This window comes from Palaemon carinicauda, chromosome 38 (assembly GCF_036898095.1).
Source record: "Palaemon carinicauda isolate YSFRI2023 chromosome 38, ASM3689809v2, whole genome shotgun sequence".
Classification (NCBI taxonomy): Eukaryota; Metazoa; Arthropoda; class Malacostraca; order Decapoda; family Palaemonidae; genus Palaemon; species Palaemon carinicauda.
In genome coordinates, this window is record NC_090762.1 from 5,450,418 (window position 1) to 5,463,732 (window position 13,315).

The window sequence follows — 13,315 nt, forward strand, 5'->3', positions numbered from 1 at the left end:
AGGATCCAAGCATGGAAAGGTTTGTGGTGTCCAGGATTCTGTGAGGTGTTACAAAATCTTGGAAGAGAAGGGAATGCAATCCCCACTGACAAAACTGTTTACAGTATGTACATTTCTTTAAACCCTCTAGCTCTGCAGTTTCTCCAACACCTTTTCCAGTATCTCGTCCTAACTCTTTCAGCTTCTCCAACACCTCTTCTAGCATCTCATTCTGACTCCCCATGTTCTTCCTCTCAATAAGCCTGTCTCTCTATCACTTGCAATGTCCCTTACAGTGAGCAGACCAACCACAGGAATAAAGGAGAGAAATCATACTGTATTGGTGTAGGTATGCTATTATATAATAGGGTATAGGTATTTAGTATATGTATAGGGTACACTTTTAGAAAATATATATGTATACAGTATGTATGTACTGTATGTACATCCAGTATGTTATGCACAGTATGTAAATCCAACATGCAACGAAAATCATCTTGCACCGCATGGTAAGAATGGATCTCATTCGTAACTCGAGGACCTAAGATTGAAAATAAGTTATTGGTTAATATTATTTTGTTTTCAGGGGATGGTTTCATCGTGACACTACAATAGGGTCCGTGAAAGTTCCATTGGTGATTTTGGAAACAAAGTGTACACTGCATGACTCCTTTGATGTGAGTACTATAATTGATTCATGATTATTAAAGTGGTTATTGTTTAAATGGGAATACTGTAATATATTATTATTATTATTATTATTATTATTATTATTATTATTACTAGTCCAGCTTTAGGAAATGAATAGATGATGAGAACAAGTTAACAATAAATCATTCTAAAACAGTAACAACGTCGAAACAGATATGTCCTATATAAACTATTAACAACGTCAAAAACAGATATGTCATATACAAACTAGAAAAAGACTCATGTCAGCCTGGTCAACATAAAAAATGAATAAACTTTCTTTGCAACATTAATCTTGGTTTACAATACCATACTTGTGATTTTCTTTAACATTATGCTTTCAATTTTTTTCAACAGTTGACTGACGACCGTAAGAAGATGGTTGGTGGTAAATTAGAAGTCAAAATACGTGTAAGGAACCCTATTGTAGCAAAACAGTTAGAGAAAGTGACAGAAAAGTGGTTAGTAATTGATGGCTTTTGAAAACAAAGTTTTTCATATCGAGAAAGAGAAAGGTACAGGAATTGTTTTATACGTAAAATTTAGGGGAATATGATTGTGTAGAACACAGTTTCTATTTTGTCCCACCATGAGAACTTTAGTTTTTGGTTATATTTGTGTATTGTGCATTTTTATAATGATTGGTATTGATAAGGACCTATATAACCCTTATTATAAAATCTGGATGAATAAGTTTCATCCCTTTATAGCAGCTGCAATTTGTTAGGAGTTGTTCATTAATCCATAAAGAGCTTTAGTGATCTGTTTTGTCCAGTACAGTACAATTTTATCAATTTTGATAAATTTATGAATAAAAGGCAAGTAAAGTTAGATTTTAATTTACAGTATTTAAATTTATTTTTGCTTTTTCTATATTACCAAGTTTTTTCATATAGCTTTCTTAAGAATAAAATGATTGTAAATAAGTATTATACTAACACTTCTTTGAGTTCAAAACATAGTGGTAAAACTATTCAGAAGCCTATTCTATATGCAGTAATTTTGTTTGGTAGAAGACTATATTTATACCATATGAAAGTTATATAAACAGTTTTTCTTTTGCTGAATAAGCTTCATAGTAATGAATTCAGTCTCGCAAAGATAGTAAATAGCATATGATTTTTTTTTATCAGGAATATATAGTTTTACTGATTGCTCATAGATTTTACAGGACACATTATAAATCCCATCTGTGATTTAGTTATAGATCATGAACAAGTAGAGCCTTCAACTGCCAGTTATGCTTTGTATAGAAAATACTGAAATAGGAGTTACTCCGTAGTTTGAATACAGAGACTATAGTCCATTTATTTTAGCGATGCATATTTGCACCGACTCGCGGCGGTGCCCTTTTAGCTCGGAAAAGTTTCCTGATCGCTGATTGGTTAGAATTATCTTGTCCAACCAATCAGCGATCCGGAAACTTTTCCGAGCTAAAAGGGCACCGCTACGAGTCGGTGCAAATATGCATCGCTAAAAGAAATGGACTATAGTAACTGCAAGTGCATTTATTCTTCAACTTTACAGACCTCAATTTATCAGGCTGAGTTACTTATTGGCTTAATTATTATTGTAAATTTTATCAGGCTGTCTTGTGAAACAGTGCATTATGCTAATAACTCCTAAAATGAAGATGTAAAGGTATTGAAATGTTAAGGAATTACTGATAGTCGTGGAGTAAGGATGCTCAATTGTGTACTATCCTATAGGGTCTTTGTTGCATATCGGAAGCTTCAAGCCCTGAAGTCTCTGACAATTTGAAGTGTTACTTCAATGACAGGGGTGGTTTAGAAATTGTTCTACTGAATGTCAATTTCATTATTTCTAAGTTTAGTTCCTCTTTGACTTAGAATGGGTTGTCAACTTACCAAGTTGAATATCTATTGAAACATAGATGTAAGTTTTGATGCACTTTGTCAGTTGAGAAACGGTTGTCGTGCTTATCTTGTTACAATTCATTATTATCCAGCAAAGATATACTTAAATACTGTGTGTAATTCGACAGAAATACTGACAACAACCCCATTCTTTGTCAACATTGATGCATTAGTCAAGGATGAAGAATAATTTTCCATGGGTAGGATAACAAAATCAAATGTTACTATTTAAGTTAGGATTTTATTTAACATATTTACAATGTTTATAAAGGTAAAGTTTGATTCACAGGCATTTATGTTATTCCATGAAGTCTAAAATATCTTTCCTGGTGGATATTATAAATTGGTGAACACTTTCACGTCATTTACTTGAATGAAAGTTGCTTTAAACTTATGGTGTATAAAGGTTTTGATATATGGTCAGACCCTTAGAGCCATTGGTTTTCCACTTTTCATTTTAAACTTTAAATTCTTTACTATTTCTTCAATGTTCTTGAGCTTTTTCAAAATTGAATGGTTTTATATGTTAACCCTTTTACCCCCAAAGGACGTACTGGTACGTTTCACAAAACTCATCCCTTTACCCCCATGGACGTACCGGTACGTCCTTGCAAAATAATGCTATAAAATTTTTTTTTTTCATATTTTTGATAATTTTTTTTTTAAATTCAGGCATTTTCCAAGAGAATGAGACCAACCTGACCTCTCTAAGACAAAAATTAAGGCTGTTAGAGCAATTTAAAGAAAATATGCTGCAAAATGTGCTGGGGAAAAAATAACCCCTTGGGGGTTAAGGGTTGGAAATTTCCAAAGAGCCTGGGGGTAAAAGGGTTAATAAGGACCTAGTAGTTATTTTTATTAATTGCATGTAACAAAAGAGTGGAGTTTATTTCTAAGCTTAGTTGGCTTATTTTAAATATTTGCCAGTTTATATATCAGCGTACATATTTTTGTTGTGTTTGCCTGAAGGATCTTCAGACTGCTCTACATCATGACCTCTTGAGATCCCAAGTTTGAATATAAAAAGTAATTATTTAATAAATTGCAGTAACTTCAATTTTTCATGCAAATAAATAGTTTTATTTTTAATGAACGTGTTTTTAAGATGTTAAAGTCTTGGTACAATATTCTTGTGATGTGCTTGTCAATATTTTTCTACTCTTGTCACAGTTTGATAATTCATTTAGTGCTTTTATTCTTGCTTTGAAAAGAACGTATACTGTATATCCGTTCTGCTTAATTTTATAGGATTTGATTCTTTTCACTTTACCATGTAGACTTTTCTTTTCTAATGAATAATGATAACTTGAGTCATCATCGAAATTATGGTAGTTAAGTGATTCCTTGAATATTGGTGATATTCTCTCTCATGGTAAGAAACCATAAGAAAGATTTTATAGTTTAGTCTTATGAAAACTATAAAATTATGGTTGTTTTGGAGTGAAATCTATATTTACAGTTTGTCATAGAATTTTCCCTTTCATCTTTTATCTCATTTTTTTTTATATTTTCATATTTTTTTTTCTTCAAAAGCTTTTAAACTAGTCAAAAGGTGCCTCTTTCTGTTATTGGGAAGAGATAAATTAAAGAAGTGATTGATACTCAAAAGTTAGTAATAGTGGGAAGCTTTTACTGTATGTTCAATATGCCTCAAAATGTAGTTAATAATTTGATCATTATTGTGTTGGTAATTCATGTGATAAAATATGGCACTGTAATTGGCATGGTAGTATTCATAATGAAGCTGTTGTGCATAAGTATTTAGAGTTATTTACTGACGGCTGTAAAATTTCCATCATTCACAAAGGTAACGTGACCAGCATTGGCTTATTTTAGGAAATGTATTACCTTGTATAATAATTGTAATACATACATGCAGTATTCTATTAATTTTAATTTTTACATCAAAAGCATTATTTTCCAGATTTTTATAGTAACATGTAAGAAACACATTGCTAGATACATAAGAATAGATACCGGTAATACTGTGCATTCCAGATTTTATGACCTGCTAATAAAAGGGCTTCTTATGCTGGTTAAATTGGCCTAAAATTTAACCCTTTTACCCCCAAAGGACGTACTGGTACGTTTCACAAAAGCCATCCCTTTACCCCCATGGACGTACCGGTACGTCCTTGCAAAAAAATGCTATAAAATTTTTTTTTCATATTTTTGATAATTTTTTGAGAAAATTCAGGCATTTTCCAAGAGAATGAGACCAACCTGACCTCTCTATGACCAAAATTAAGGCTTTTAGAGCAATTTAAAAAAAATATACTGCAAAATGTGCTGGGAAAAAAATAACTCCCTGGGGGTTAAGGGCTGGAAATTTCCAAATAGCCTGGGAGTAAAAGGGTTAAAGGCTTAATTGCTGCTCTTAGCACTACAATAGTTGCAAGGGATAAGCCATTGTGCTGTGCATATACTGTACATATACTTATGAACAACACTCAAGCCTCTATTCCAACCAAGCTAGGACCAAGAAGGTAAAAGATGTGGCGAGTGAACTGTTGTCGGAGTCTTTAGTCTTATTGGGCATTTTTCATTCATAAGAGTGTTTGCTTAATAATACCATTATTACAATTGGTCTTTAATAGTGTCGTGGCCTTATTGGTAACGTCTCAAGAGCCTAGTGATTGCCAGACGGGGGTTTGAGTCCCGCTCAAACGTGCCAGTTCCTTTAGTGTCTGCAACCTTACCATTTTTGTGTACTAAGGATGGAAAAGTTTTGGGGGAGCCTATAGGTCTACCTACCGAGTCATAAGCAGCCATGTCCTGGCCCTCCCTGGTCCTAGTTTGGGTGGTGAAGGGTCTTGGGTGCTGATCGTATGTATATATGGTCAGTCTCTTGGGTTTTAAACCTTAAACCTTTGACTATATTTCTGGGGAAAAGTAATATAATTGCAAATCCAAATTCTATGATTAAATGATCTTAACATCTTGGTGATTAGAGGGAATCTTAAACCAGGATCTGTACATTGCTATAATTTCTGCATCTGCATGAAGCAATTTTGTTAGTTTTGTCTTAAGTTCAGTGTAGCATACTCCAGTTTGCAGACAAAGGTCATAACAACCATAATTGAAGAATTTACTGTTATTTGGAAATTTAGTAATCTCTCTCGCTTTGTTCTATGTTACTGATTTTATTATTAGAGGAAAAAGTGCAATAAGAAGGATCTTCCTTGTTCCTTAACGTACTAATATTTTATTCGCTAACCACTTTCATTAACAGACGTACTGTACCTATATTGAGGTGAACTAATTTGTGTTTTTTGTTTCTGTTTTTTACACAATGTTTGCCATCAACTTACTTGATTTTAAAGCATAGCATGACAAGAGGATAAACAAATGCATTTAGCAGATTTGACTTACTTTCAAGGCTGAAGTATTTGAGGAGCTGTATTTCAAATGTATTTAAGGGACTGTAGTGGTCACAAGTAGAGCATTCAGAATTGTTCATGATTAGTTTTTTGCTGCCATATTATCTTATATATTTTAGTTTACTCATGATTGCCTGCATCAGTGGAGAGTTTGAATTTTCACATCTTGCCAGAAGTGCCTATGTATGTAGAATTTATACTGTTCCATTGATATATTCAACTAATTAAATTAAAGGATTTTTTGTTTCCAGCTTTTTGATCAATGTTCATATTTAGCTAAGCTTATTTACACTGTAATATGAAAATTAAATAGTTTAAAAGCTTGCTGTGTTTTATCATATACTGTATTTCTCTATGTTATTTGGATGACAAAAATTAAAGTTACCGTAATCTTCAGACATGGTAAAGATAATTAATTCTTATATGTAATAAAACCTTCGTTCTTTAATAGGAGAATGACCTCAGTGAAGCTGGAAACCAGCTGTTAACCTTCTTTAGAGGTAAATGCAGCTTGCTGCCAGAGAAGGCCCGCCTACCCAACCTTGACTTTAGTAACTGAAGAATACAGATGTACTTTCCAGCATGCATTAGAAAATTTCTAATTGGTCTGCCTTCTCTTTTCAGATTGTGTGGTTTGATTGATGTTGGAGGAGAAAGGTTCATACCCTTTAAAGGAGAAAGGTTCTTACCCTTCAAAGGAGAAAGGTTCATACCTTTTAAAGGAGAAAGGTTCATACCCTTTAAAGGAGAAAGATTCTTACCCTTCAAAGGAGAAAGGTTCATATCCTTCAAAGAAGAAAGGTTCATACCCTTCAAAGGAGAAAGGTTCATACCCTTTAAAGGAGAAAGGTTCATACCCTTTAAAGGAGAAAGGTTCTTACCCTTCAAAGGAGAAAGGTTCATACCCTTTAAAGGAGAAAGGTTCATACCCTTTAAAGGAGAAAGGTTCTTACCCTTCAATGGAGAAAGGTTCATACCCTTTAAAGGAGAAAGGTTCATACCCTTTAAAGGAGAAAGGTTCTTACCCTTCAAAGGAGAAAGGTTCATACCCTTCAAAGGAGAAAGGTTCATACCCTTCAAAGGAGAAAGGTTCATACCCTTCAAAGGAGAAAGGTTCATACCCTTTAAAGGAGAAAGGTTCTTACCCTTCAAAGGAGAAAGGTTCATACCCTTCAAAGGAGAAAGGTTCATACCCTTCAAAGGAGAAAGGTTCATACCCTTTAAAGAAGAAAGCTTCATGCCCTTCAGTTTGAAGACCTTGCTCAAGGTTGAGCGATAGCCTTTCACTGCGGAGACTGAGAGGACCTTCTGCGAGCGAAGGTAGACGAGGAAATCAGCAATCAGTTGCAGAGAGGCTCCAACCAGAAGTGTCTTGTTTATGACAATAATCCCAGAAGATTGCCTACATTTCTTGGCAGACAGCTCCATAGAATCTACGCAGATCGTCATCTTTGAGGTACCACACGAAAAGCATTTTGCTTGGAGATGCTAGATAGGTTCCACCAGAGAAGCCCCTAATTTGTGGTACATCCTCAGATGGGGCTGACAGAAGATGTTGCGCCATTGGGTAGTTATACCGGTACCTCACCGAGGAGCATCAGCATCTCCAGAAGCAGAGAGACAAGTAGAACTCCCTTAATGATGTTTTCGTTTAGTTACCACTGTAGATCATCTATTACTTGTTCTTTTGTAACTAGAAGATGTGCGGAGTTGGTGGCCGCTGACCAGTGTCACTTCAGACACCTGTGAAGCGATTTCTGGTGTAAGCACTCATGAAGCATGAGCTTCTCCATAGAAGAGAAGTGTCCTAGAAGATGTTGACATTGCCAAACCAAAGTTATCTCTCAAGTTTGTTGATACGATTGCCTGATGGAAAGACCTTTGCTACTGCTGTATCCTACAACATTCCCAGGTACATATTCCATCCATCTTTTGGGGGAGAAACTTGACTTCTGTCATTTGACCACAGCAAAATGCAAAAAGTGTGTCCCAGTCCTGGAGACAATGTTTTACAGAAGACAGAAGGAAGGTACTTTTCGTCTGATCGATGGATTGTTGTTTGGAAATACTCGTCCTGCAGATCGACAGAAAGCATGTAGTGTCCTTCCTGATGGTTGCACGAACCATGTTTAATGTCATCTTAAGTGGAGTTTGATGAGCAAACACTCTCAGAGAATAGAGATACAAGACTGGTTTCCATACATTGGTCAACTTATCCACTTGGACCAGTCGACTGTAGAAACAGGAGACCCATCTTGAATGACGTCTAATGTGTTCTTCTCCATCGTCAGTTTTACTTCTTATTCTTCTCCATTATCTGTTTCACTTCTGGTTCAAGGACTAGAGATTTTGAAGATTCCAGAGAATATGCGGGATCATCATCAGAGAGTGAGTAAGAGGAGGTTGATAGCTGGTGAAAGGTCTGCGGTATTCATCCCGTAAGACTTCCACCATCCACTTTTCTTCACTGTATCATTGCCATGTTTCCCAATGGCTGAACAAGCATTGCCCCACTCTCCGGAGGTGGAGGAACTGATCGCAAATCTCAAGTGTCCTTTCGTCCCCTCTTACCTTCACCTCTCTTCCTGGTGCCACCAGGTTGGTAGTGAAAGGGGGGAAACATGCTCCCTACCCTTTCTTGAGGTGGAAGGTCCTGGAACTGTAGATCATGATCTAGGTTTCATTGTCAGCTTCTTCAGCGCTGTCTTGCTAGGTTGGAATGAAAAAACTCTGGGAGCAGATGAGCTGGAGGGGTAAAGGCCATTAAAGGTCACTGCTCTGTGGATCAGAATCCATTGCCCCACTTGTCGACGTCCTTTAGCAGGAAGAGCATCGTCATGTTCAGACTTGGTATGCATGGAAGGGTCTATGCCTGATGAGAAATCCTGTAGTTTAGACAGTTTCGGTGTGTTGGACGATCTCATTGGTCTGACCTATAATGAGACTAAGAAGGAACTGATGGCAGAGCTTCGGCCGAGTCAGGTTCACGAGGTGTTGAAGGATTAGGTTTCCTCTCACTCTTAGTTCTCTCACCATGAGGTTTCCAGTCAGATAACTTAGTACTGGTACCTCCTCTACTTCCTCAGGGCAGTAGGGAGTTCCTCCAGAGAGTTGGCAGGTAAGGAAGGAGGCGGGGGATAGACGAAACGCTAGTGCTTTTCCATGATCTGGGGTTTCTTTGCTGTAATCAAACTCTTTGCGATGGATAAAGGAAGCTCCTCCAATGCAGTAGAGAAAGATGCATTAGAGGGCATCAACACAACTCTCGTCCGCTAGTGGAACAGCAGCAGGAAGAGAATACTTCTGGGATCTAAATGCTGCTAAAACCTTAAGGAGTTTCTCCACTGAAAAGGTACCATCAATCCCAAGGGCTTGCCACAGCAAAACAGGGTCCTTGTCCTTGCAGGAGTCGTCAACAGCAGTCACAACAGTGGTAGTGCTTTGAGAGAGAGGAAGATGGATATTAACTTTGTAGTGGAAGAGAATACAGTCTGATTTAAAGAACTATCTTTCTCTTCTCTCTGCCGGAATCGGCTTCGGAAGAAGAGGATGGAGGAGCTCATGAGGTTCTTTGGCATCATATTGGGAATTACCAAGTCTAATGCCAATTAATCACCCTTTGACTTCTTCAAGAACTCCCACTGAACAGGAGGCCACTGTCTACACTTGGAACAGGTGGAAGCCTGTGGATAACCCCTTGTAGAAGCTATCAGATGACGAGGGTCCATGTTAGTTTTACTCATCCACTGGCCGCATCCTCAGTCGAGCTTGCCACGGCAAAGGTTGTTTGTATGCCAATGAGGAAAGAGCACCAATGAATTAGTAAACACAGACAATCTGGAAAATAAATCAAGAAGCATAAATTGAGCCAAAGCAAGACACGGAAAGTATGTCAGTACCTCATGGCGGCTGAAGTTAAATTAAAGGTAGCATTCCTAACAGCCAGCTACTTTTACTTGGTTAAAAGTCTTCACGGTCGTTCAGGTTTGGCTGAAGTCAAACTCATATTAAAGGTAGAAAGTTTGTACCAAAGTACGCATAAGTAACTAATACCAAGCATAACGGAAATCACAGGAATTAAAGCCCAAAAAAGAAGTTTAAAAGCAGCAAGATAAAATCTTGTCAATAAATCCTTGAATAATAACCGAGATGAAGAGGTTGGTGATGAATCTGCCCACAACTTTAGATCATTGTTAAGACAAGTTTTTCTTCTGCCAGAATGGGCTTTTGTTAAAATTACTCCCATTGATTCCTCTGTGCTCTAAGAAAGTCCTAAACTCAACACAGAGAACCATAATCTGGAAACAAATCAAGACTTGTGATTTCATTAAAAAAAACTTGAAAATTATTCTAAAAGACTAAGAAGCATTTTGAAATGCATTGTTAGTTTATTGAATCTGACATTTGTTTCAAATTATCCATTTACATACATACATATATATACCAAGGCACTTCCCCCAATTTTGGGGGGTAGCCGACATCAACAAATGAAACATACATATATACATATACCAAAGGCACTTCCCCCAATTTTGGGGGGTAGCCGGCAACAACAAGAAACAAAACAAAAAAGGGGACCTCTACTCTCTACGTTCCTCCAGCCTAACCAGGGACTCAGCCGAGTTCAGCTGGTACTGCTAGGGTGCCACAGCCCAACCTCCCACATTTCCACCACAGATGAAGCTTCATACTGCTGAGTCCCCTACTGCTGTTACCTCCGCGGTCATCTAAGGCACCGGAGGAAGCAGCAGGGCCTACCGGAACTGCGTCACAATCGCTCGCCATTCATTCCTATTTCTAGCACGCTCTCTTGCCTCTCTCACATCTATCCTCCTATCACCCAGAGCTTTCTTCACACCATCCATCCACCCAAACCTTGGCCTTCCTCTTGTACTTCTCCCATCAACTCTTGCATTCATCACCTTCTTTAGCAGACAGCCATTTTCCATTCTCTCAACATGGCCTAACCACCTCAACACATTCATATCCACTCTAGCCGTTAACTCATTTCTTACACCCGTTCTCACCCTCACCACTTCGTTCCTAACCCTATCTACTCGAGATACACCAGCCATACTCCTCAAACACTTCATCTCAAACACATTCAATTTCTGTCTCTCCATCACTTTCATTCCCCACAACTCCGATCCATACATCACAGTTGGTGCTATCACTTTCTCATATAGAACTCTCTTTACATTCATGCCCAACCCTCTATTTTTTACTACTCCCTTAACTGCCCCCAACACTTTGCAACCTTCATTCACTCACTGACGTACATCTGCTTCCACTCCACCATTTGCTGCAACAACAGACCCTAAGTACTTAAACTGATCCACCTCCTCAAGTAACTCTCCATTCAACATGACATTCAACCTTGCACCACCTTCCCTTCTCGTACATCTCATAACCTTACTCTTACCCACATTAACTCTCAACTTCCTTCTCTCACACACCCTTCCAAATTTTGTCACTAGTCGGTCAAGCTTCTCTTCCGTGTCTGCTACCAGTACAGTATCATCCGCAAACAACAACTGATTTACCTCCCATTCATGATCATTCTCGCCTACCAGTTTTAATCCTCGTCCAAGCACTCGAGCATTCACCTCTCTCACCACTCCATCAACATACAAGTTAAACAACCACGGCAACATCACACATCCCTGTCTCAGCCCCACTTTCACCGAAAACCAATCGCTCACTTCATTTCCTATTCTAACACATGCTTTACTACCTTTGTAGAAACTTTTCACTGCTTGCAACAACCTTCCACCAACTCCATATAACCTCATCACATTCCACATTGCTTCCCTATCAACTCTATTATATGCTTTCTCCAGATCCATAAACGCAACATACACCTCCTTACCTTTTGCTAAATATTTCTCGCATATCTGCCTAACTGTAAAAATCTGATTCATACAACCCCTACCTCTTCTAAAACCACCCTGTACTTCCAAGATTGCATTCTCTGTTTTATCCTTAATCCTATTAATCAGTACTCTACCATACACTTTTCCAACTACACTCAACAAACTAATACCTCTTGAATTACAACACTCATGCACATCTCCCTTACCCTTATATAGTGGTACAATACATGCACAGACCCAATCTACTGGTACCATTGACAACACAAAACACACATTAAACAATCTCACCAACCATTCAAGTACAGTCACACCCCCTTCCTTCAACATCTCAGCTTTCACACCATCCATACCAGATGCTTTTCCTACTTTCGTTTCATCTAGTGCTCTCCTCACTTCCTCTATTGTAATCTCTCTCTCATTCTCATCTCCCATCACTGGCACCTCAACACCTGGAACAGCAATTATATCTGCCTCCCTATCATCCTCAACATTCAGCAAACTTTCAAAATATTCTGCCCACCTTTTCCTTACCTCCTCTCCTTTTAACAACCTTCCATTTCCATCTTTCACTGTCTCTTCAATTCTTGAACCAGCCTTCCTTACTCTCTTCACTTCTTTCCAAAACTTCTTCTTATTCTCTTCATATGACTGACCCAGTCCCTGACCCCACCTCAGGTCAGCTGCCCTCTTTGCCTCACGTACCTTGCGCTTTACTTCCACCTTTTGCTCTCTATATTTTTCATACTTCTCTATACTATTACTCTGCAGCCATTCTTCAAAAGCCCTCTTTTTCTCTTCCACTTTTACCTTCACTCCTTCATTCCACCATTCACTGCCCTTCCTCATGCTGCCTCCAACAACCTTCTTGCCACATACATCACTTGCAATCCCAACAAAATTTTCTTTTGCTAACTTCCACTCCTCCTCTAAATTACCAGTTTCTCTTACTCTCACCTCGTCATATGCCATTTTCAACCTTTCCTGATATTTACTTTTTACCCCCGGTTTTATTAGCTCTTCAACCCTCACTTGCTCCCTTTTACATCCACCTACTCTATTCCCCCACTCTTTTGCTACAACTAATTTTCCTTCCACCAAAAAATGATCAGACATACCGTTAGCCATACCCCTAAACACGTGCACGTCTTTCAATCTTCCAAACATTCTTTTAGTTATCAACACATAATCCATTAATGGCCTTTCTACTACTCTTCCATTTGCCACTCTTACCCATGTATACTTATTTTTATCTTTCTTTTTAAAAAAGCTAGCACTTATTACCATCTCTTGTTCAACACACATATCTACCAGTCTCTCACCACTCTCATTTTGAAACAAATGAAACAAAAACTAAAAAGGGGACCTCTACTCTCTACGTTCCTCCCAGCCTAACAAGGGACTCAACCGAGTTCAGCTGGTACTGCTTGGGTGCCACAGCCCACCCTCCCCCGTTATCCACCACAGATGAAGCTTCATAATGCTGAATCCCCTACTGCTGCTACCTCCGCGGTCATCT

At 38.1% G+C, this 13,315-nt stretch overlaps 1 protein-coding gene across 1 annotated transcript in view; it reads left to right on the forward strand.

The window, feature by feature from the left end:
• Positions 1 to 6,245, forward strand: part of l(2)gd1 (lethal (2) giant discs 1) — a 62,613-nt gene extending 56,368 nt beyond the window's left edge. The window contains exons 15-16 of the mRNA XM_068361853.1: positions 566 to 656; positions 1,027 to 6,245. Coding sequence (XP_068217954.1) covers positions 566 to 656; positions 1,027 to 1,152 — 217 coding nt within the window. The 3' untranslated portion in view covers positions 1,153 to 6,245. The remainder of the gene's footprint in view (positions 1 to 565; positions 657 to 1,026) is intronic.
• The last annotated feature ends 7,070 nt before the right edge of the window (positions 6,246 to 13,315 follow it).